This window comes from Dama dama, chromosome 15 (genome assembly GCF_033118175.1).
Source record: "Dama dama isolate Ldn47 chromosome 15, ASM3311817v1, whole genome shotgun sequence".
Classification (NCBI taxonomy): domain Eukaryota; kingdom Metazoa; phylum Chordata; class Mammalia; order Artiodactyla; family Cervidae; genus Dama; species Dama dama.
The window spans coordinates 28,139,381-28,166,061 of record NC_083695.1 but is presented as its reverse complement, the minus strand read 5'-3'; the positions used below and the strand labels follow the sequence as shown (position 1 = coordinate 28,166,061).

Here is a 26,681-nt window from a genome sequence, read left to right as displayed (position 1 = left end):
TCCATCCTTCCAATCAATCCTTTAACTACCCATTCTGGAATGTACTAATGAATCATTTTCTTCTTGATTGGGTTAACAATTACACAAATATTTTTCTTATGGTTATTTAAGTTATACATATATTTTATGTTCTCTGCATACATGTTTTAAAATGTACAATTTAAAAATACATGTTTTTAAACAAAAGGCCTAAGGGTTGAAATTTTTCTGAATAGAGGAAGAATAAACTGTGATAAAGTATTAAGGGAATTCATTTTTATGATGTGCACAATAAACAACTTGAGAGACATCTAGCTTGAGCAAAATCAAATTTTCCACTTAAGAAAGTTTCTGAATTACCAGTTGCATTTCCCATTCATCTGAGCCGCCTCAATAAAGGTCCCACAGAAAAATGGGTATAGAATTACTTAGTCCATCCTAGCTAGAATATGAATGGGGCCAAAATGTCACATATAAAAATCTAAATCAAACTTTATTTGATCATGACTTGAGGCAATTAAGGCAAGAAAAAAATGAAACACACATGCGTGCACTTACCAAGACAGTTGCAAGTAGGCAATTCAGAATCTTTCGTTGTGGACACCAGGGTTTTCGTAGGATTGGTAAAGAAGTTCATCGCATAATCATTAAAACTTTTCTGTGCACTGTTTATTGGGGAACATTCTGATGTTCCAACACTAGATGAACAGACGTCCTCTTCACTTTTGGTAGAAACCACTGTAATTCCACCTGAACATACTACATTTAGGTTCCTGAGAATTTGTGCTGGGTCTGGCAAAGGGGTCTCATGAGAGATACCGGGAAATGTTGGCAGTCTCTGATGCATGAGTTGGTCTTTAACATCCTCTTGGAACTGTCTTTGGTCACTGCCATCCAGGACTTTAGCACACTGGTTGGTTGGAGAGGCTGGCTGGAGTAAAGGATGAGCTTTCTGATTGACATTCACTGTTGGCTGTACCTGAGTATATGCATTTTCTGTAAACGCCTGCCCATTGGATTCTGTTTTTAACTGGATTATGGGGATAGAATCCAGGGGTTCAACCTTCATCTTTTCCTGTGCTAATTCAGGATAATATCTCTCAAATTTTATCTGAGTGAGTGGAGGAAATAATTTTTTGTGTTCTAATGCTGAACTTGTTTGAGTCAGTGGTTTCCATACTTTAGTTAGGGGAGGAATTTTTCCCAATAGAATGGGAAAATCATGTGGACCAAATTGACCAAATCTTTGAAATTTAGATGCTATCCAAATGTCATGTAATTTACTATACTCATATGACAACTGTTCCTGCTTTTTCTGGTCATTTTCTTGACAACTTATGACCATGTGCTTTTTTTTCCGTCTATCTCTTGATGGAGTAGATTTTGTCTTTTTCTGGATTGTGTTCTTTTGCTTTGTTACTGATGAGCCTTGATTATTTTGTACACTGGAAGGTGGTTTCTGTGGTGTTGTGCCCATCTCTTGGTTATACTTTTGCTGGACATTATATGCAACAAGGCTTGTTGGTGTACTTTCAACTTTTTTGTCCTCTGGTTTCACATAATTGAATTTAATCATTGATGCAAGTTGTGTTAACTGTGCGGCAACATCTTCTTCTATCTTACTATGAACTGAATCTTGGCATGATGAATTATCCTTTGAATCCAACTTGATGCTGTTGTCCAGTGACTGGTTACAATACTCTGATTTGCTAGTTATTGTGGTCAACTGCTGCAAATTCCTAGAACTGTCAAGAGTAATCCTACCTTGAGCAATATTTTTATTGTTATCTGTTTTAGATGAATTTGAATTTGGTATAAAAAGTGATATTGAATTTGTGACCATTGAATTTTCCTGTGCCTTTGTGGATGCTTGGTCACTAGGTGAGCTGTTGTGTGACTTAGAAATGATATTTTGGCCATTGAACACTACAGTGTTGCATGAGCTTTGCTTTTCCAAAGACGGACAGTGATGAAGGCTCTGTGGCTCCCCTTTTAAGCTTGGGTCTTGGAGGTCTTTTCTCACAGAATACAGAATAGCTTTACAGCTATTAAGCAAACTAGCTGTTCTCTGTTCTGTTTCTTCATCCTTCTCTGACTTCGATGGAGAGGAATTTTCTGATGGGGCTTCTGAAAGTTGTGTGAGAGCTTCTATGGCCACTACTTGTTCTAGTGTTAATCTCCTATCTTTCATTAGGGATAGGAGACTTGGTTGAAGTGTTGACCCTTCTTTTAGTTCTCTATTTGCGATAATTTCTAGGGATTTTGGTTGATCACTTTCATTGTGTATACTAGTATGACTATTTAAGTTGCAGTTCACAGGATCTGGGAAAGACTTACAATTAAAGCCAGGCTTCTGAATAACCAAAACATTACTCTTCCCCTTGAGATGATCACAGCTCGCACTAGTAGCAATGCCGCTCATGACATTGTTATGGTTTGCGGTGTCTTTCAGGAATTTATAAGGATTGTTTTCAAATGCCTTGCCAAGTTCTTCAATGTTGATTTTTTTAAAAGACAAATTTGTTTCAGTTGGTAAATAGTGTACATTTTTAATGCCATTTCTTACAGTTTGTGCAAACAATTTTTGAGGTTCAAGGAGGTCAGTAAGTAGAATTTTTTTCCTGTCATCTTCAGAGTTTTTCAAATTTTCAACTTCTGTTTTAATTGTACTAAATTCTCCTTTGACATGATCAGTTAAGTGTGATTTCTTGTTTTGGGTCCAATTCTCCACTTCAATACCTGTCATACTTTCTTCATTTTTAGTTACATTTTCTAAGGGACATGAATTCAATTCCAATCTCTGTTCTTCCTCATGACCACAACTACTGTATTCCATGGATTCTGACTTGGGGCCATTTACCAGTTTGTTGTCAAAATCTGCCTATAAAATAAACACAGAAATTACTCATATAATCTACTCCAATATCTGAGGAAGAATCATAAGAACTTTACAGTTTATTTATTTATTTCCATTTATTTGTATTAGTTGGAGGCTAATTACTTTACAATATTGTAGTGGTTTTTGCCATACATTGACATGAATCAGCCATGGATTTACATATGTTCCCCAACCCGATCCCCCCACCTCCCTCTGCATCCCATCCCTCTGGGTCTTCCCAGTGCACCAGCCCTGAGCACTTGTCTCATGCATCCCACCTGGGCTGGTGATCTGTTTCACCCTTGATAGTATACTTATTTCAATGTTCAATGCTACTTTACAATTTAAAAGCAACTAAATGTGAAGTCCCTGAAAACATTTTATTTTCACTTTTTTTTATTTTTTTTTTCACTTTTTATATTTTCCAATAAGTTATAAAAAATCAATAAGGAGAAAAGAAAAAAGAAAGGTAAGGAACCGTCATAATCCCATGCCTGTTAATATTTTGGTATATTCATTTTTCCCAAAATAAAATTTTTTTACAATTAAAAAAAATTGTAAAATATTTTCACAATTGGTGTCATTCAATGAGCAATACCTACTATTTCAATGCAAGCTGTAATGAGACACACACACATACAAAAAAAATCATACCTCATCATAGGTAAATCTATGGCTGATTCATGTTGATGTTTGGTAGAAACAAACAATACTGTAAAGCAATTATCCTTCAATTAAAATAAATAAATTAAAAAATATATAAATCATAAATACTTATATAGCTTGCTGGATTTTCACAAAACTGCTATGTACCCAAATCCCACCAAGAAATTTACATCTAATAAACAAGGTCCTACATTACTGCACATAGTATATTTAATATCCTATGATAAACCATAATGGAAAAGAATATAAAAAAGAATTTATATACATATAACAAACACTTTGCTGTACACTGCAAATCAACTATATTGATTAAAAATTTAAAAATTAATTTTAAAAAACTTATCATCATCACTCCAAAACCAAAGGGTAACCACTGATTTGACATCTTAGATTTCTTTTGCTTATTTCCATACTTTATACAACTGACTTTCTTTTACTCAAAATTATATTTGTGGTAGTCATCCATGTTGTAAAGTGTAATTGTAATCCATTGATTCCTCCTGCTATACAGTAATTCATTGACTATACAATATATTTTTCTGTTCTGTTGTAGATGGACATTCATTCTTAGTTTTCAGCTACAACAAAGTACACTGTAACATATTACTGTTATCTTTTGGTGAACTTATATGTACATGGGGTGGAGGGAAGTGCTGGATCATTTAGCGTGTGTATTAATATATGTGCATGCACCTTGAGCTTTAGGAAATAGGCCAAAGAATTTTCTACAGTGGTTATCGATATATACTCCCACAAGAAGTATTAATATGTTTCCATTTTTATTAACAATTAGTTCACATTCTTATCAAAACTTAGTATTTTCTGTCTTAACACGTTAACCATTCTGGTGAGTGGGTAGTGACATCCCTTTTTAAAATTTTTTTGAGATGAACTTCCCATAAGATAAAGTTCATCATTTTACCATTTAAAGTTGTATAATTCTGTGATTGCATTCACAATATTGTGCAACAACCACCTTTAATTCCCAAACACTGTCATTGCTTCTGAGAGAAACACTGAACTCATTAAGGGATCAGTATTCCCCTCTCTAATCCCTATCTTTTGTAAACCTTGAAACAAGGATTTCCCTGGTAGTCCAGTGGTTAAGATGCTGCACTCTCAATGCAACGGGGCACAGGTTTGACCCCTGGTCAGAAAACTAAGATCCCGCCTGCCGCACAGTGCTCATCCAAAGTTATACCACAGGATGACACCAGAGGGGACATTTCTGTCAGGAGCAAATAGAAAATAATCTCTATATTTAACATGGTGCTGGATGTTTTAGTCAATGCCTGAAAGACAGTAAAATCTAAATATAAAAATATTGAATAAATGATGGTATAATTGACTCTAATAGAAAAATCAAGAGTATTGACTAAAAAGAAAAAAAGATTCAGAGTTCAGAAGGGCCATATCTAATTTCCTGTCATTGTACAGGTACATAGGCTATGTTTAACATGTCAAAATTCATTAAAAAAATGCAATATCAGATATACATATTATATACACATAACAACTTTGTAAAAATAAATAAGGTAGCCAATTTTTAAAAAAAAGCAATATATAAAATTTTAATATTAAAAGGAATAATAAGTTAAGCATTCCAGGTAAATGAGCAAATTAAGAGAATAAGTTCAATAATATTTAATATTATTGTTAAAATGCTGACATTTGTAAGCAGCAGAGAAAATTATCAATTTCTTAATAATGACAAGAAAGAAGTTTGATCTTTATAACATGCAACAAAAATTCCAGATTTATTAATAATTTAAATAGAAGAAAATTTAGAAAGTAGGAAAAATCTTCCAAAGCAAGAGCAAAAAGTGGCAAGCCATAAAAAAGATAGAATCCTTTGACTACGTATAATATTAACACTCTTAAAGGCAAAGACATTTTAATATGCTTTTTAAATTGCTGATCGCAACCTGAGTCCCAATACCAATTTCAGGCTTTGTAACAAATGCTTTTTAATAGAATATTAAAGAAAAATAAGTATACTATATTTAGTGAAGATAAGTGTTATCATAAAACTCTTTTATGTATGGTTTTGTGTCCATGTACTGAATAAGGATGTAAACTGTATTTACTTCCTGATTTGCATAGCTACTTACAAAGGTAGGAGAAATATTGTCAAAATTAAAGTGAAATTTTTATTGAAAAAAATTTTTTTGAAAAATTTTTATATTGAAATTTTTAAAAAATCAAATGACAGACTGGAAAAATACAAGATATATAGTTACTGTTCTTAATGAAAAAAAATTTCTGAGAAATTAAAAAGGAAAATGATTCAATAGAACACTGAGGAAAGAACAGGCATAAGTAACTTAGGTGGAAATCAAAAGGATCAAAATCTATCCAACTTCTTACTAGAAGAAAATGAAAATGCAATCCAAATTGCAAAAACAAAATGTAAGCAAATCATAATGCAATATATCATTTAGAGAAAGTATGAAATGAACTCTCATATATTCACTCTGTGAATTAATGTTCAGTCATTACTCTATGTATCAATCTAGTGATTGCATGGCAAGATATTCATAATATATCATTAACCCAAAATAATGTGTGATAACATGTAAGAAATTAAAACATCTCTTTTAATTTAAAATATACAAACAGTAGGAATTCCCTGGCAGTCCAGTGCTTACGACTCAGCACTTTCACTGCCTTGGCCTGGGTTCAAGCCCTGGTCAGGGAACTAACATCTCACAAGCTTTGCTGGCATGGTGAAACAAAAAGTACATCCAAATAATGTATCCATCACAAAGTGGATATAGATGGAACACACCTCAACATAATAAAGGCCATTATAATAAGCCATAAGCCCACAGCTAACATCTTATTCAACAGTGAAAAGCTGAAAGCATATCCTGTAAGATCAGGAACAAGACAAGGATACTTGCTCTTAGTACTTTTATTCACCATAGTATTGGTAGTCCTAGACATGGCAATCAGACAGAAAGAAGAAATAAAAGATGGCTAAAAGATATCACATCGAAAGATGTTCAGCATCACTAATCAGAGAAATGCAAATCAAACCACGAGATATCACTTCACATCAGAATGGCTATCATCAAAAAGACCACAAATAGCACATGTTGGTGAAGACGTGGAGAAAAGGGAACTCGTATACATTGTTGGTAGGAATATAAATTGGTGCAGCCACTATGGAGAACATTATTGAGGTTCCTCAACAAAGTAAAAATAGAATTACCACATGATCCAGCAATTCTACTCCTAGGTATTTATCTAAAGAAAATGAAGACAGTAATTCAAAAAGATACATACACCCCCAATGTTTATAGTGGAAGTATTTTTTTTTCAAATCAATTTAGTATTATCCTGACAGCTAGCATCATTAATCCTTTAATAGAAACCACTTAAAATTAGCCAAATATCTAAGATAATTACATGCACTAAAGATATACAAAGTATAACCATTTAAAAGGTAATAGATACCATAATTTGTACCTGACCATAACTTCTGTATTCAGAAATGATTGTAAAATTAAAATCTAAGATAAAATCTGTATACCATATACTTTGAGTGCTTTACATCTTAGAAAACAAAGGTAGTCTTTCACTGTTACACATTTAGTGTCCTGGTGAGCTGAGGAGAGAAACACCAGGAAACTTAGAATTTTTGTACTTTTCTCTTATTGACTGTTGCGCATGTTGTGGTGCTCTGAGGTAGGTCTGGTGAAGGTCCATGAGACAAGGCTTTAGAATTTCCAGTGGATATCCAGTGTTTTATACTAATGATTCAGGCCAGCTTTGTCTCATGACTGTGTTGACTGCTACATGAAAGACCACGGCAGTGATAACCGATGGCAAATATTGTAGATATGAGTCAGCGTCTATCAAACTTCACTCTCGCAAAAGCACTGCTAAACTTTCAACTTTGCCTTTTGCAGGCTGCTGATGCAGAAAGTACTGGGTAAGAAGCTGATTTACTGTTTGTAGATCTAAGTCAAAAGCAAGGACTTTCAAGACTAGGTGCTACATTCTCAGAACTTGTTTCTTGGTATAAGTGTCAGCTGTAATGTATACAAATTCTGCTACTTCTGGGGTGTCTATTTCTTCAAACTTTGAGGCTAACAGCATAGCAGCAGTGCCCACAAGTTGAAGTTTTCCTCTCAACACAGCCATAGATGAAAGAAACCTATCAAGGTAGTTCACAGCCAAATGCAGGGTCTCATTTTGTAGTTTATATTCTTCTCCTACCTCAACTAACCAGTTCTCGAGGACAGCCTTCATACTGTTAGGAACGTCTGGCTGTTTCTTCATGTAACCCATGTTAGGCTTACATTTAACCTCCATTTCCCTAAGGTATGTGTGAAAGTCCTCATGGTAGTCTGGTCCTTCATTAACGCTCCCTGGCTTTTCATCTTCCAATACAATTGATGTGTCCATAGTATGTGGTGACTCCAAACTACCATCCATTGGGTAATCAAGAGGTTCCAGTGGTTTTCTTGGTCCTGGTAAAGTAACAGCCAGGACATCTTCACTTTCTGCTTTTTTAGATTCAGTTGGCCTCTTTCGCATTCTTCGGTTTCATCCACGTGAATGGTAAAGGCAGGCTATTTCCTGTTTACTTTCCAGGGAGGAACAGTGATATGCTCATCATTTTTAGGAAGATCCTTAAGAGGTGCAACCCGTCAGGAGTTAGGCCTCTGGGGTGCTGGACCCTGCGAGTTTCCGGCCTTCAACCACCAGCCCACCCGGTCGGGGACTCCTGGGCGGGTGCCTCCTTCTCAGGGCTGATGTTCTCCTAGTCCTCCCGGAACGCTATCCGCTGCAGTGTTGGCGCCGAACCCGCCTAGCGGGCCAGTGGCCGGGGCGCGGAGCTGCCCACCATCGCTGCTCCCGGGGCGCGGTGGTTCAGCCCTGAGCCAAGCAGCTTGCACTGCATCCCGCAGACCCCCAGAGGAACTCTCCAAACGTACCCGCCCGTGGCAGCCTGAGCCAGCCTGCCCGCCCACCCAGGGGGACCGTGTCGGACCAACGAGGTTGCTAAAGGCGGAGGCAAGCACTGCCAGGCCTGGAGGGACAAGGACGCCTCGGAAATGAAGCGAGCAGCCTGCTGAAGCAGCCCGTTCTTGCAGTTCAAATGTATAGCAGAAATTATTTAAATAGCCAAGATATGGATACAACCTGCATGTCCATCAACAGATAAGTGGATAAAGATGTTGGTTTATTATATAAACTGGAATGTACTCAGCCATAAAAAGGGATGAATTTTTGCCCTTTGCAACAACATGGATGAACTTGGAAAATATTATGCTTAGTGAAATAAGTCAGACAGACAAATACTATATGATATCACTTATATCTGGAATCTAAAAGATAAAATGAATGAATTTAACAAAACAGAAACAGAATCATAGATATAGAGAACTAGTGGTTACTAGTGGGGAGAAGAATGGGGAGAGGGTCAAATTGGGGTAGGGAATTAAGAGGTATCAACTACTATGCGGAGGAGCCTGGTAGGCTGCAGTCCATGGGGTGCTACAAGTCAGACACGACTGAGCGACTTCGCTTTCACTTTTCACTCATGCTTTGGAGAAGGACATGGCAACCCACTCCGGTATTCTTGCCTGGAGAATCCCAGGGACGGGGGAGCCTGGTGGGCTGCCGTCTATGGGGTCGCACAGAGTCGGACATGACTGAAGCGACTTAGCAGCAACAGCAACTACTATGTATAAAATAAATACTATGTATAAAATAAATAGGTTAAAAGGACCTAGCATACAGCAGAGGGAATATAACCAATATTTTTTGTATTTTTTTGTAACCAATATTTTATAGTAACTTTAAATGAAGTAAATAATCTATATAAAAATTTTGAATCCTATGTCGTATACCTGAAATTATTATTTTAAATAAACTATTCCTCAATTTAAAAAATACATAAAATCAACTTATTTAAATAGATAAAATCTAAATAAATTCTATATAGGTTTGTTTTTAAAAAGAAGTGTTGAAAAGAAACCAATTTATTTGCCATTACTATTTAATCTTGAATACTAACATGGGGAAGGAAACAGAGCAATCCTTAGGAATTGTACAACCCAGGATATGCTACATAACCTATAGTTTTCTCTTTTTAAGAGATCATATATGATTGTGATGGTAATTAAGTGAGATAACTATGTCAGATAACAACTGACTCAAGAGCACAGTGACAATAAGCTATCACTAAGAGAGAGTACAATTTCATCACAACAGTTATAATTCAAAAGCTATTAGCTGTATTCTAATATAGTCATTACTTGCAATAACTCATTTAATCTTCATACAACCCTGACATAGGCACTGTGGAAAGATGCTCGACATTAAAAGAAATGCAAATTAAAATGACATTTAAAATAAAATAAAATGACATTTTTCATTTATTAGAATAGCAGTCAAAAAGTTTGACCATCTAGACCCTTTGGCAAGCTGTGAGGAAATAAACTCACAGCTTTTTGATGGTGAAAGTACAAAGTGGTGCAATCCCTATGAAAGGCAATTTGGCAATAATTATCAAAATTAAGTGCAACTTTAATACGGCAGTTTGAAATTTATCCCAGTTATACCTGCATATAACTACATGTTTTGACAGTTTTGTATATTTAAACAAATAGCTGAAAAGATTCCAATGTTCATCTGTAGCAGACTAATTCAATTGTGATATGGCTATATAATGCCTTGCAACTATAAAAAAAGATAAAAAACTCCATAGCTAACAGGAAAAGATTATATGTGAAATACATTTTGTAGAAAAAGAAATAATATACACATTCATATTTGCATAAAGTTACTCTGGAGGAATACAAAAGAAAGTAATGGTGAATAGAAAGAGTTTAGGAGCAATACTTCATAGTGAGGAAACAGCAAAGGTTTATTTAGGCTAGATATGTTTAAAAGCTATTTTGACTTTTTAATATATTTCCCTTAAAAGTAAACAAAAATTGACAGAGCAGTCTATGCAAAGACTTCAAAGAATAGTAAGTGAAAGAAATCTAAATGCAGAATAGTTTATGTAGTATCAAATTACAAATTAGAGCATAAGGAAGAGTGCAGAGTACATATTTTTTGATAATATTTGTTTAAGATATTTTAGGAAGGCTACATACAACAGTCAACATTTGTCTTTTAGAAACTCTACTCCGTGGTATTCTGATAAACGTTTAACAATCAGCTTGGGAAGTGGTGGGGAGGAAGCCCTATTTTGTAGGGTTGGCCAATTTTTGTGGTGCCAATCCACTATCAAAGTGACCAACTAAGTAAGAGTTGGGGAGAAATGCACACACCTAACAAGCTGGAAGGAGCTGTTTCCATGACATCACTGAGAGCGTGAATCCAACTACTTGAAAGAGGCCCCAGTGGCTACAGCTTTTTACTGACAATTTTATTGGCATTTAATCTGCCTAGGTATAGTGTATTTCCTGACCACCCATCTTGAAGTGCAAATTATTGGGTTGGCCAAAAATTTCCTTTGGGTTTTTCTGGAAGCTGTCTGTTAAAGCAAACCCAAATAACTACCTACTTCTGTTTGTATCTCTTCTCCTTCTACTCCAGCCACACCCCCCCCCCAGTTCCATTCTTGTCCTCTACTACTCCAAAAAGACCCAAGGGTACAGTTTAAAAGACAGTAAATGATTTCAAAGTCCCCTAGTTGTCTGTCTTCCATTAAATACCCATCCCAAGATTACAGGTTGCAGGCACTCTGAACTAACAGGAATGTTGAACTCCTTAGATGAGATCTGGATCCAATAGTTCCCAAGATACTGCCATGTTCTCATTTTTCCACATTCCTATCCTCAGGACACTCTTACACCTACTCCTGCAGGAGCCAAATGGTACTGAGGAAAGAGGCCTTCTATTCTGAAAATTCTGACTCTGCCCTTCGAACAGGATCTGATTGTAGCCCCTCCCAACACAAGCTCACATTCCGTAAGTGCTGCATTTCCTACATCCAGAAACAGGTACCCAGACTACATGCAAAAATAAAAACTTTCAAAGCATTTTCAGAGCTTTCGTCCAACAAGACTATGACCTTTACTACACAGGTAGATCAGTTTGTTTCTTCAACTACTTTTCATCTTTTTCCCACCCCTTATTGTGGAAGTCTTTTAAAACATTTTTTCCCTAATATTCCTCCCCAAAAGATCTTAATACCTCCCCGGAAGATTGTAATATCATAGATATAGTGTGTATCTGTTTACATACTGTGACCTCATTGTGATATCTTAAGTTTTTTCAACCCCTCCCCCAACAAGAACCAATTTTTTTCACCTCCTTGGAGGAAAAAGCAATCTTAAAAACTAACAAATAGAGCAGCAGGGGCAGCCCATAGTGTATTAATCCCTAATCAGAAGTGATATCTTCCAAGTCTGCTTTCTCAACCTGAAAATTGAGCATCTGAAGAAAAATCCAAGGGAAAACCACTGAGGCCTCCATTAATTTTGACTTTAAGAAGACACAATCATTTCTGATACTGTATTTTCCCCTCTCACATTCCCTTTAAAATACAGCATGAAAAAGACGCACAGAGGTCAGCCCTGCTCTCCAACCTACCACCAAACAATGCTCACCACAACTGCTTGCTAACAAAATCAAATTTAAGTCAAAAGTAAAGATGAACCAATGACTCACCAAAGATCCACGTAAGGAAATTCTAAAATAAGCATTTGACACACACATACATTAAAAATATCCTCATTCAAAGGGGATCTACTTAATTTTACTAGAGCAGTGAAATTACCTACTCCAGAATCCCAGCCATTAATTTCCCCTTTTCCTTTTTTAGGCATAAAAAAGGAATACCTGCCCTACCAAGATTTGTAACCCTAACATTCTTTTTTAGTTTTGCCTCTTATCCGATTTTCCAGCTTGCCTACACAGCTACCCAGTGAGGGGTTTCAAAGGCCACAGATAGGCAGGGCTGGGTCAGCCAGAAGAGGGGGAGCATAGAGAATGGGTGAGTATACACCCCAACCTATCCTACCTTGGTGCCACAGGGCCTTATGGCTTTTCCAAGCTTGTGCCGAATAGGAGCCATGGAAGAAACTATAGATGTTTCTCAATTCTCTCCTTCAGATCCAGAAGCCAGATCCAAAAGCTTTCCTAAAGTTTTCATTCTTATCCCCCAGAACTCCACCCTCATTTGGCCACAGGGTTTTAGAATCCACAGTAAATCCTTTACTTGGGGGTGGGGCAAAGGAGGAGACTTTAACTAAAGGGAGGGACAACTTCTATTTAGTCAAAAACGAAGTTAATTGCAAATGAGTTCCAAAGTACAAAAACCACTACAATATTGTAAAGTAATTAGCATCCAACTAATAAAAATAAATGGAAAAATAAATAAATAAAACTTAAAAAAAAAAAAAACACCTTACCTAAGAGCTAAACCTCTCTAGTCATAGATGACCTTGTCTTAGACCACCTCCTCAGAAGCTAAGAGCCAGTATAATTTATTCCTAGTGAAAAAGATAAAAATCCAGAACTTCCCTGGCGGTCCACAGGGCTCAAGTTCAACCCCTAGTCACGAAACAAAGTTTCCACATGCCTCGAGGCATAGAAAAAAAAAAAAAGTATGTAAAACGTTAAAAAAAAAGAAAGATAAAAACCCCCTCTCTGGTGGCAAGGCTAAAAGCACCAAGGCCAGGACTGTCCTTCAATAAGAGCCCATTATGGTACCTCCCTCAGGAAAATGATGAAGACAATTGAAATCAGCCAGCCCACCAAGTACACTTGATTCTCTCGTGGCAAAAACAAAATGAAGAGACAAGCTTTGGGGATCTGGTTCTGTGGTTCCTGAAAAGGTGGCAGGTAATTCCCGAACCTACAGCACCACTTCTATCATACTATAGTTTGATTGAAGTAACTGTAGGTCCACCATTTGTAACATTGCTAGCCTATAATAAATGTGTTAATTCATGTAAAAACAACAAAAGACAAAAAAAAAAACCCAGACTCCAAATCTGCCTCAAGCTATCAACCCACTAAATTCCCTCCTCATTCAAGTATCTTCAGGTAACCCCTTCAGGTTACCCCTCAAGGTTATAAATTACTTCTGAACTGCCAAATCCAAACATTCCTTAAATGTTACACACCTACTCTGCTCTTTTGTAGATGCCCAAGGGGATTCTCCAATGAAACTAAAATCTAGATCTCCCCTGGAGTCTCACTCTTGAATGTCTGTCCCTTGGCTATAGGTGTGTCCCCCTAAGCCTGTTCCTTAGAAGATTCTAAATCCACTGCCTTTTTGTCCTTCATACTTTTCATGAACAACCCTATCCAAGCTTAAAATTAATAACCAACTCTGATGTTCACTGTATTAATCTTTATACTTTTTACATACTTTAACTGTTTCATGTGTTTTTAGTAATGTGAGCTTTCCCAGAATGAAACTGACAACTCCCCTTTCTATTGCTTACCAACCACATGGCATAAAGTTCTATAGATCCCCTTTGCACCTCAATTTCCTTACAATAACTCAACTGACACACACTACTATATATAAAATAGATAACCAACAAGGACCTACTGTATAGCACAGGAAACAATATTCAATAATTTATAACAACCTATAAGGGAAAAGAATCTAAAAAAGAATTGCACTTATATTAACATGATATTGTAAATCAACCATTGTTGTTGCTGTCCAACTGTTTGCGACTCTATGGACTGCAGCACGCCAGGCTTCCCTGTCCTTCATCATATTCAGGAGCATGCTCAAACTCATGTTCATTGACTCAGTGATGCCATCCAACCATCTCATCTTCTGTCGCCCCCTTTTCCTCCTGCCTTCACTCTTTCTCAGAATTAGGGTCTTTTCTAATGAGTCAGCTCTTCGCATCAGGTGGCCAAAGTATTGAAGCTTCAGTTTCAGCATCAGTCCTTCCAATGAATATTCACTATTGATTTCCTTTAGGATTGACTGGTTTGATCTCCTTGCAGCCCAAGGGACTCTCAAGAGTATTCTCCAACTTCACAGTTCAAAACAACTATACTTAAATTAAAAAACAATAATTTCTCAGGATTTAAAAAATAATTTTAAAAAGATATATAACTACTGTATAGCACAGTACATACTACATCTATTCAGCTATCTGTGAGTTATAGCAGAACAACATTGCTTTTTAAATAAAATATCATACCTTAATCTCCAAATTCAGTGTAAGCACATAGGTTTCACACACGGCTTCCCTGGTGTCTCAGATAGTAAAGAACCTGCCTGCTTTGCAGGAAACCCGGTTCAGTGCCTGGGCCAGGAAGATCCCCTGGAGAAGGGAATAGCAATCCACTCCAGTATTCTTGCCTGGAGAATTCCATGGACAGAGGAGCCTGGAGGGCTACAGTCCATGGAGTCAAAGAGTCAAACAGGACTGAGAGACTAGCACTTTCACTTTTCACACAGGGTTCCCACAAATTATTCAGGAAAGGAGTGAAACTGGGACCCAATTTAGAGGCTAGTTCTTAAGGAAGCAGTCAGAGGTCACCTTCTATTTCTCCCACAAATATTCATTGGCCTATAAATCCTCTTCAGAATGACCCTGGTATGTTTTACTTTCTCGTATAATTTTTCTTCAAATTTGTTAGTTTCATGTAATTAGGAGAAAAAGATACGGTGAAAACTTCTTGGTATTAAGTAATACCATACTATGAATTGCCATATTAATTTTAAAAACAAAAGAAGAACATACAAATTGCAGATTATTTAATCCAACCACACTGAGTTTTTCCAAATGCAGTTTACACGCACTTTTTTGGGCTTGTCTGTTAATGACACTTAAACTCTCCTCAAGATTTCAGGAGATTAGTAATCTTGTTTTCCACTAGGGTTTAACCCCTCTCAAATCAGTCTACCTGGAATGTTCCCTCATGATCAAAGATAATATTCAAAGACCTTGCCTCACCTAACTCCCTCCCGAAGGCCATCAGATAACTAGGTAATTCATGATCCTATGAAGAAGAACCAAGAAAGGTTTTAGTTTTTGATGCTTTCCACATCGCCCATGTGCATGCATGCACAGTGGTGGCACAGTGGGAAAGAACCCTCCTGCCAATGCAGGAGACATGGGTTCAATCGCTGGGTCAGGAAGATCCCGTGAAGAAGGAAATGGCAATCCACTCCAGTATTCTTGCCTGGAAAATGCCATGGACAGAGGAGCCTGGCAGGCTACTCTTTGGGGTCCCAGAGTCAGATACGACTAGCCATGCACACACATCCACGCTCGTGGCCCACATGCCTCGGGTCTCTGCTCCCTTCCTCCAACATTTTCCTTTGAAGAAAATATGTCTACTTCAGTTTAGACTTTCTAAGAACAATAACATAATCTCCAAGAAAACTGACTATTTATTCAGCACTTAGCTGGTGATGGTATGCACAGAGGTATTTATACATTACTAACAGAAAAATCAGAGAGCATTCTGGAGTCAAAGACCCGTAAATCTCTCCCAGCTACCTTCTTCCCAACAGCCTAGGACAAACTGAAATCTTTTGTCTTGAGAAAACAAAAGCCTCCAGAAATATTTAGCTCCCATCCTACCTCACTGCCCTGTTCACAAAGAATGTCATCCAAACTGCAATCACCCTATCGTGTACTTTCAACCCATTGTAATTAGGCTTCTGCTCCCACTACTCCATTGAAACTATTGGCATACCCCATTGAAACAAGGCATGTGGGCCAAGATTCACCATTGTAGTCCAATTGCTCACTTAACATCTTCCTTTCAGCTCTGAGTCCATCATTTCAGTCTCCTGGTTGGCTTCTTTGCCCACATATAAAGGATAGTGTTTCCCTCTGTCTCCTCTCCATCCGACTCATTTATTGGCACACTTGCCTTTCAGTCTATGATTGCCTGCTGTTGATTCTCGCATCAAGAAAAGATATTTCTCCTGAATGTGAAATTCATTTATCCACTAACTGGACATCTTCACCTGGTAATTAAAACTGAACCATGTCTAAAAGGGCTTCCCTGATGGCTCAGATGGTAAGGAATTTGCCTGCAATACAGGAGACCCAATTTCTAACCCTTGGTCAGGAAGATCCCCTGGAGAAGGGTGTGGCTGGCAACTCCAGTATTATTGTCTGGAGAATTCCATGGACAAAGGAGCTTGGTGGGCTACAGTCAATGGGGTCAGCGGAGTGTTGGACAGGACTGAGTGATTAAAACTTTCATGTCTAAAAGTTAATGAATTACCTCATTCTTTGGGCTTGCTTTAACCCCCAAATCCATCTAATGACCCATGAGTCTTCTGAGAAGCCATTAAGTTGAGTAGACCCTTCCATTGATCCCTGTGTTCCCCATTCCTACTTCTCTGCCTCAGTACATGCATTCAAAATGCTTATAGAGACCAATAACAAGGCATGTATCCATCAAAAGTAGAGAAAAGGGACCAGTTCTTATGGAGCTCACATTTTAATGAGTGTTAGCTACCCTGAGTGGATTAATCTCAGAATTTGGATTGGTTTGCAGAATATAGCACTCCCAAACCTTCATGCTATTCTAAGGAAGCACTGTCCAATGTAAATACAATGTGAACTACAGAAATCATTTCAAAGCTTTTAGAAGGTATTTTCTTTAGGTAAAAAGAAGCAGGTAAAATAAAATTTAATATATTTCTATTTAAGTCAAGCATATTATTTTGGCATGGAATTAATATAAAGATTATCAGATAGTTTACATTTCTACATAAAACCTATGAAATTTAGTGTATATTTTATACTTAAGTGTTAGTCGCTCAGTCATGCCTGACTCTTTGTGACCCCATGGACTGCAGCCTACCCACCAGGCTCCTCTGTCCATGAGATTTTCCAGGCAAGGATACTGGAGTGGGTTTCTATTTCCTTCTCCAGGCGATCTTCCCAACCCAGGGATGGAACCCGGGTCTCCTGCACTGCAGGCAGATTCTTTACCGACTGAGCTACAAGGGAAGCCTGTACTTTATACTTAATGAATCACAATTCAATGCTAAATATTCAATGACTGAGGAAAATGTAGTGGTACCAAAATAAAGTTGTATTTTAAATTTTAAAATTAAAATAAAATAAAAATTGGTTTCTCAGTTGTCCCACCCAAATTTCAAATTATTAGACAATGCAGTTATTTGTAGAATTCATTTGAAATGCAAATCTCATTGCTTTAGGCTATATTCCACACTGCACCTGGCTAAACAACAACATCACCCAAGGGGGTTCTAGAAACCACACATTCTAAACCAACCCCTGCCTGGTTTCCTTAGATCTGAAGCTAAAAAACCCATAAAGACTCAAAGAACAGCCTGGTAAAGGAAAGAGGGAAACAAGATTCCCCAGAGCAAAATTCACATTTTTCAGTCCAGCAAGCAAGGCCTCCAAGTTCCTGGCTTTGGGCCATATTTTACAGAATGTCTCTTAAACCAACCATACTCCCCTAGCCAGCCCTACCCCCAGCCTTGCTTCCTCTAGGCTATTTTAAGCAGCCCTGTCTATCTTCAAGTAGAACTTTAACATAGAAAGCTCTTTGGTCGTCCAATTTGCCTCTAATAAAGAACTAGAGGAAATGTGACACTGTGGAATCAAGTACTTCTTAATGCCTCAGCCTTTTATATGTTTTCTTGTTGCTGTTGGTGGTGGTGTTTTTATTTTTTTGGCCACATCACAAGTCATGAGGGATCAGATCTCTCAGACAGGGATGAAACACTTTCCCCCTGCAGTGGAAGCCCAGATTAAACATGGACTGTCAAGGAAATCCCGGATCAAATATTTCTTTTTTTTCCCCCCAATCAATTATTTCTTATCCTCCTGCCTCACTCAGATAAAAGGGGCTTCCCTGGTGGCTCAGATGGTAAAGAATCTGTCTACAATGCAGGAGACCCAGGTTCAGCCCCTGGGTTGGGAAGATCCCCTGGAGAAGAAAATGGCAACCCACGCCAGTATTCTTGCCTGGAGAATCCCATGGACAGAGGAGCCTGACAGGGTACAGTCCATGGGGTTGCAAAGAGTCAGACATGACTGAGGGACTAATGCACTCAGATAAAACTGAACACTCCCTTCTTTACTATCTCTACACACATATTTAACACATCAATTGATTGCACTTACTTGTTTTGTTGTTGTTCAGTCACTCCATCATGTCTGACTCTTTGAGACCCCATGGACTGTAGCAAGCCAGGCTTCCCTGTCCTTCATTATCTCCTCGAGTTTGGTCAACCATGTCCACTGAGTCAGTGATGCCATCCAACCATCTCGTCCTCTGTTGTCCCCTTCTCCTCCTGCCTTCAGTCTTTCCCATCATCAGGGTCTTTTCCAATGACTCTGCTCTTCGAATCAGGTGGCCAAAGTATTGGAGCTTCAGCTTCAGCAACAGTCCTTCCAGTGAATATTCAGGGTTGATTTGCTTTAGCATTGGCTTGTTTGATCTCCTTGCAATCCAAGGGACTCTCAAGAGTCTTCTCCAACACCACAGTTTGAAAGCATCAATTCTTTGGTCCTCAGCCTTCTTTATGGTCCAACTCTCACATCCATACATAACTACTGGAAAAACCATAACTTTGACCATACAGAACTTTGTCAGCAAAGTAATGTGTCTGCTTTTTAATATGCTGTCTAGGTTGGTCATAGCTTTTCTTCTAAGTAGCAACCACCTTTTAATTTCATGGCTGCAGTCACCATCTGCAGTGATTTTGGAGCCCCCAAATTAAAGTCTGCCACTGTTTCCATTATTTCCCCTTCTATTTGCCACAAAGTGATGGGATCATATGCCATGATCTTAGTTTTCTGAATGTTGAGTTTTAAGCCAGCTTTTTCACTCCTCTTTCACTTTCATCAAGAGGCTTTTTAATTCTTCTTTGCTTTCTGCCCTTATGGCAGAAAGTGGTGTCATCAGTATCTGAGGTTATTGATATTTCTCCCGGCAATCTTGATTCCAGCTTGTGCTTCATCCAGCCCAGCATTTCACATTATGTACTCTGCATATAAGTTAAATAAGCAGGGTGAAAATATACAGCCTTGATGTATCCTTTCCCAATTTGGAACCAGTCCATTGTTCCAGGTCTGGTTCTAACTGTTGCTTCTTGACCTGCATACAGGTTTCTCAGGAGGCAGATAAGGTGGTCTGGTATTCCCACCTCTTGAAGAATTTTCCACAGTTAGTTGTCATCCACACAGTCAGAGGCTTTAGCATAGTCAAGGAAGCAAAAGTAGATGTTTTTGTGGAATTCTCTTGCTTTTTACTATGATCCAACAGATGTTGGCAATTTGATCTCTGATTCCTCTGCCTTTTCTAAATTGAGCTTGTACATCTGGAATTTCTCGGTTCACGTAGCCTGGCTTGGAGGATTTTGAGCCTTACCTTGCTAGCATGTGAAATGAGCACAATTGTGCAGCAGTTTGAATAGTAGTTCTTTACTAATATGAGAATATTTCTGTGAGACTTTTCTAGTGGTCCAATAGTTAAGACCCTGCACTTCCACCGCTTGGTACACGGGCTCGAATTTAGGTGCAGAATTAAGATCCGACTGTGGTGTGCCCGAAAAAGGATTAAAAACAAAAAGTTTGGAGAATATTTATGTAAAGCTTGTTTGAGTTGCATCATAACAACAAATGTTTCAAAAGGATACAGGACTGGGTGAATAAAGTACGGTATGATATGTCTGTACAATACAATTCTAGGTATTCACTAAAACAGTGTCTATTGCAATGACAAAATTTCAAAACATAGCATTAAAAAGGGCAGCTGAAAAATTACATATGATACAGTCCTCCGTGTGTATATGTGGAAAGTGTTAGGGAGAAGTATCTATGTAAGTACAGATTTCAACCATCTGCTACCTTTATAATAAAGGTTGTAAAAGTACTAATTACATAAAAAATAGAAATAAAAATTCAGAAAACCACATCCAGGAAATTTCAGTATCAATAAAATTTCTATGAAAAACTGTTTCATCCAAATAATAATAAGTAAAGAAAAATTAAGGACTTAAATGGACATTTTTCCCAAGAAGACAAACAGGTGGCCAGCAGGTACATGAAAATAAACTAATCATTATCCGTTATTTAAAAAATACGAATCAAAACCACAATGAGATACTACCTCAAATAAAGTAGTAGCACTATTCAAAATAGTCAAGGTAAGGAAACAATCCCATGAATCGCAGCACGCCAGACCTCCCTGTTCATCACCAACTCCTGGAGTGCACCCAAACCCATGTCCATTGAGTCAGTGATGCCATCCAACCATCTCATCCTCTGTTGTCCCCTTCTCCTCCCACCATCAATCTTTCCCAGCATCAGGGTCTTTTCCAATGAGTCAGCTCTTCACATCAGGTGGCCCAAGTATTAGAGTTTCAGCTTCAACATCAGTCCTTCCAATGAACACCCAAGATAGATCTCCTTTAGGATGGACTGGTTGGACCTCCTTGCAGTCCAAGGGACTCTCAAGAGTCTTCTCCAACACCACAGTTCAAAAGCACCTAGTCTTCAGTGCTCAGCTTTCTTTATAGTCCAACTCTCACATTCATACATGACCACTGGAAAAACCATAGCCTTGACTAGACGGACCTTTGTTGACAAAGTAATGTCTCTACTTTTTAGTATGCTCTCTAGGTTGGTCATAATTTCCCTTCCAAGGAGTAAGTGGCTTCTAATTTCATGGCTGCAATCACCATCTGCAGTGATTTTGGAGCCCCCAAAAATAAAGTCTGCCACTGTTTCCACTGTTTCCCCATTTTTTCCCATGAAGTGATGGGACCAGATGCCATGATCTTAGTTTTCTGACTGTTGAGCTTTAAGCCAACTTTTTCACTCTCCTCTTTCACTTTCATCAAGAGGCTTTTTAGTTCCTTTTCACTTTCTGCCATAAGGGTGGTGTCATCTGCATATCTGAGGTTACTGATATTGCCAGGAGAACCCAGCAATCTTGATTCCAGCTTGTGCTTCCTCCAGCCCAGCATTTCTCATGATGTACTCTACATATAAGTTAAATAAGCAGGGTGACAATATACAGCCTTGACGTACTCCTTTACCTATTTGGAACAAGTCTGTTGTCCCATGTCCAGTTCTAACTGTTGTTTCCTGACCTGCATATAGTTTTCTCAAGAAGCAGGTCAGGTGGTCTGGTATTCCCATCTCTTTCAGAATTTTCCACAGTTTATTGTGATCCACACAGTCAAAGGCTTTGGCATAATCAATAAAGCAGAAATAAATGTTTTCCTGGAACTCTCTTGCTTTTCCGATGATCGAGCAGATGTTGGCAATTTGATCTCTGCTTCCTCTGCCTTTTATAAAACCAGCTTGAACATCTGGAAGTTCACAGTTCACATATTGCCGAAGCCTGGCTTGGAGAATTTTGAGTATTACTTTACTAGAGTGTGAGATGAGTGCAATTGTGCGGTAGTTTGAGAATTCTTTGCCATTGCCTTTCTTAGGGATTGGAATGAAAACTGACCTTTTTCAGTCCTGTGGCCACTGCTGAGTTTTTTTGCTGATTTGCTAACCTATTGAGTGCAGCACTTTCACAACATCATCTTTCAGGATTTTAAATAGCTCAATTGGAATTCCATCACTTCCACTAGCTTTGTTCATAGTGATGCTTCCTAAGGCCCACTTGACTTCACATTCCAGGATGTCCGGCTCTAGGTGAGTGTGAATGATCACACCATCATGATTATCTGGGTTGTGAAGATCTTTTTTGTACAGTTCTTCTGTGTATTCTTGCCACCTCTTCTTAATATCTTCTGCTTCTGTTAGGTCCATACCATTTCTGTCCTTCATTGTGCCCATCTTTGCATGAATTGTTCCCTTGGCATCTCTAATTTTCTTGAAGAGATCTCTCGTCTTTCCCATTCTGATGTTTTCCTCTATTTCTTTGCGTTGATCACTGAGGAAGGCTTTCTTATCTCTCCTTGCTATTCTTTGGAACTCTGCATTAAATGGGTATATCTTCCCTTTTCTCCTTTTCTTTTCACTTCTCTTCTTTTTACAGCTATTTGTAAGGCCTCCTCAGACAGCCATTTTGCTTTTTTGCATTTTTTTTTCCTTGGGGATGATCTTGCTCCCTGTCTCTTGGACAATGTCATGAACCTCCGTCCATAGTTCATCAGGTTCTCTGTCTATCAGATCTAGTCTGTTAAATCTATTTCTCACTTCCACTGTATAGTCATAAGGGATTTGCTTTAGATCATACCTGAATGGTCTAGTGGTTTTCCCACTTTCTTCAATTTAAGTCTGAATTTGGCAATAAGGAGTTCACGATCTGAGTCATAGTCAGCTCCCAGTCTTGTTTTTGTTGACTGTATAGAGGTTCTCCATCGTTGGCCGCAAAGGATATAATCAATCTGATTTCGGTGTTGACCATCTGGTGATGTCCATGTGTAGAATCTTCTCTTGTGTTGTTGGAAGAGGGTGTTTGCTATGACCAGTGCATTCTCTTGGCAGAACTTTATTAGCCTTTGCCCTGCTTCATTCTGTACTCCAAGGCCAAATTTGCCTGTTACTCCAGGTGTTTGTTGACTTCCTACTTTTGCATTCCAATCCCCTATAATGAAGAGGACATCTTTTTTTGGGTGTTAGTTCTAGAAGGTCTTGTAGGTCTTCATAGAACTGTTCAGCTTCTTCAGCATTACTGGTCAGAGCATAGACTTGGATTACCGTGATATTGAATGGTTTGCCTTGGAAACGAACAGAGATCATTCTGTCGCTTTAGAGATTGTATCCAAGTACTGCATTTCACACTCTTTTGTTGACTATGATGGCTACTCCATTTCTTCTAAGGGATTCCTGCCCACAGTAGTAGATATAATGGTCATCTGATTAAATTCACCCATTCCAGTCCATCTTAGTTCGCTGATTCCTAGAATGTCGACATTCACTCATGCTATCTCTTGTTTGACCACTTCCAATTTGCCTTGATTCATGGACCTATGATTCCAGGTTCCTATGCAACATTGCTCTTTACAGCATGGAACCTTGATTCTATCACCAGTCCCATCCACAACTGGGTGTTGCTTTTGCTTTGGCTCCATCCCTTCATTCTTTCTGTAGTTATTTCTCCACTGATCTCTGGTAGCATATTGGGCACCTACCGACCTGGGGAGTTCATCTTTCATTGTCCTATCTTTTTGCTTTTTCATACTGTTCATGGGGTTCCCAAGGGAAGAATACTGAAGTGGTTTGCCATTCCCTTCTCCAGTGGACCACATTGTGTCAGACCTCTCCACCATGACCCGTCCGTCTTGGGTGGCCCCACATATCGAGAAAAGGAAGGAATTCCTATCATTTGCAACAACATGGATGAACCTAATGGGCATTATGCTAAAAGAAACATGTTACACAGAGAAAGATAAATATTGCATGGTATCATATATATATACACACATATATACACACACACACACACATATGGAATATGAAAAAAAAAAAATCAAACTCACAGAAATAGAGTAAAAATTGATTGCCAGCAGCTGGGGCATGAGAGAAACGGAGAGGTTGGTAAAAGGGTACAAGCTTTCAGTTATACAATGAATAAGGTCCGAGGTCCTAATGTATAATTTAGTAACTATAGTTGATGAGAATGTACTGTGCAACTGAAATTTGCTAAAAGAATAGACTCCAGGGGCTCAGTGGTAAAGAATTTGCCTGCCAACGCAGGACACTTGGGTTCAATCCCTGGGTTGGGAAGATCCCGAGAAGGAAATGGCAACCCACTCCAGTATTCTTGCCTAGGAAATCCCATGGACAGATGAGCCTGGTTGGCTATGGTCCATGGAGTCTCAGAATAATCAGAATGATTTGTTAATTAAAAGAACAACAACAAGAGAGTAGGATTTACATGTTTTCAGTAAGAAAAACGAAAAAGAAAGGTAAATCTATGAGAAAGGGAAAGATAAAGCCATGCTAATTAACTCAAAAGAGGGAATACTCTTCACATTGTACACTTTAAATAGCTTGCAAATCTATTTGCCAATTTTTTTGTGGTGGTGGAGGGGGAAAGCTACACTAGGTAATCTGTGGGATCCTACCTAGTTTCCTGACCAGGGATTGAATCTACGCCCTCAGCAGTGAAAGCTCAGAGTCCTAACCACTGGACTGCCAGGAAATTCCCTTTATTTGTCAATTATACCTCAGTAAGGCTGGAAAAAAACCTCAGTAATAATTTTAAAGATGAGAATAATATAATCACTTAAAAATGTCAGACTATAAAGAATAAGGATTGATAATATCTAGAGGTGATAAACTTGTTGCTCTAGGTTTAAGTTTAAATTTAGAGGAAAATAACTATTAAAAAATTTCAATTTATACCTGAAGTACATTATGTTTGTTTACACTTTTCTGGAAAATCTTTTGCCCATTCTTTGCATTTCAACCCTCATTGCTTTTAGGATTGTGTCTTGTGAACAATAGATCATTTAGATTTTGTTTTATTTATTCAGTCTGTGGCATTTCTTTTAGGTTGGGTCTATATTTGTTAAATGGATTATTTTTCTTTGCTTTTACTCTATTAATTTAAAAGACACACTATTTTGATTTTATGATTGATTCCCTTTACGTCTTTAAATAGTACCCTTAAACCCATATTTCTCAATTTATTAAAATCATGATAGAAATCTACTTACTCTGACCCAACAAGAAGTACATAAATTTAATATTAGAACAATGAAGCCACAAAGAAGTAATATAATACAATCTAATTCTTGTAATGGGAAAAAAATAATTTTATTCAAGAGAAAAAATTTTCTTTTAACTACACGCTCATCTCCCTCCTAGGTATTTATCCTGTAGAAATTTACCCTTAAGAACTACAGTATTGGATTCATTGGAGAGTATATAACTCCATTGCTAACACTAGCAAAGGGGTACTCTTTTGCCCCCTTCTGATGCCTATGTCAGAAGCTTTCTCTATCTCCTTTATACTTTAATAAAACTTTATTACACACACACACACACACACACACACACAAAAGAACTACAGTATTGAAGATGCATACAGGAATGACAAAACTTTATATAAACGAGTAAAGAAATGATTATCCTAAGGGCAGGAAAGAAGTTTCCTTTGGAGGTTGGGAAGGTGATGAGATGGTAGAAGGATACGCACAGATGGTTGCAGTATTGGCAATATTCTATTTCTTAACCACTTGACTGGTGATTGACTGTTCTTGTAATAATTCTGAACTACACAAATGTCTTACATGAACTCTGCATGTATTATTTCAGAACTGAAATTTAAAAAGCATATGGCAAAATGTTAGAGTATGATACCACTCTCTGTATGTATGCTTTCATATGTAACAAAAGTGATTTGAAAGAGTATGAGACAAATGTTAATACTGTCCATCTGGGTAAGTTGGAGGAGGCTCATAGTCCACAACAAATAAATTTACAATTAAAGGAAAAGCTACTTCAGTATCTGCTTGGACACATAATATTTGAAATAAAACATTAGCACTGGCATTGCCATCTTTGTTTCAAGTACTTCATAGGGCAAACAAAATGTCATAGATGAAAATAAAGGCATTACGAGGAAATATAGACAGTACAAAAAATAATAATTTAGAAGTCATTTGATCATGTAGAGGAAGGCACTGCATTTTCCCCTTTCAAGTACTTCTTTAACAACTATAAACAGGCAAATTCAAATCTACAACTCCATTACTTTTTAAATCCTCTTAAACATCTTAAACGTAGGATATAAATCAAATAAAGGAAAAGGAACACAAGAATAAAATCATAAATCGGAAAAAGTTTCCGAATTTTATAGTTTCCGAAAGCCTGGTGTTACACAATGAAATGCGAAATCCTTAAGTTTTAATATCATCCACTAAGTATGGTTGTAAAGACTGACAAACAAATATAAGGCTTTTAATAAAAGTAAACAAAAAGAGCACCAGAAAATGATTTCCTAATCTGTGAACACTGATGGTTTTTTGTTACTGCTGAATTTTTCTCACCTATCTTTTAAGGATTATAAAGTCACAACTTGACCCTAAATTTACATCTCTGGAAAGCTGCCAGCTAGCCTTTAGTGGTCTGTCCTTAAACCAGTTTGATGCTTGCTAACAAATGAGACGACATCCATGGAAACTAATGGGAGTTTTGAGAACACAAGGCTCCAGGCAGGAAGAAACCTCAGCAGATGTTATACATTTGGACATTGATAATGAAGCAATTCCAACAAGGTCTCTTGG

The 26,681-nt window shown here is 37.8% G+C and overlaps 1 protein-coding gene and 1 pseudogene across 5 annotated transcripts in view; both read right to left on the bottom strand.

Moving 5' to 3' along the window:
* The window catches only part of TET1 (tet methylcytosine dioxygenase 1), a 129,828-nt gene that overhangs the window by 40,136 nt on the left and 63,011 nt on the right, over nucleotides 1-26,681 (bottom strand). For 4 of the 5 annotated variants that reach the window (XM_061161666.1, XM_061161668.1, XM_061161670.1 and 1 more), the window contains one exon: nucleotides 538-2,860. In XM_061161666.1, coding sequence (XP_061017649.1) covers nucleotides 538-2,860 — 2,323 coding nt within the window. Of the gene's footprint in view, nucleotides 1-537; nucleotides 2,861-18,600; nucleotides 18,689-26,681 lie in introns of those variants that run through there. The other variant, XM_061161671.1, reaches the window with a different exon arrangement.
* Nucleotides 7,118-8,381, bottom strand: LOC133070562 (cyclin-A2-like; annotated as a pseudogene).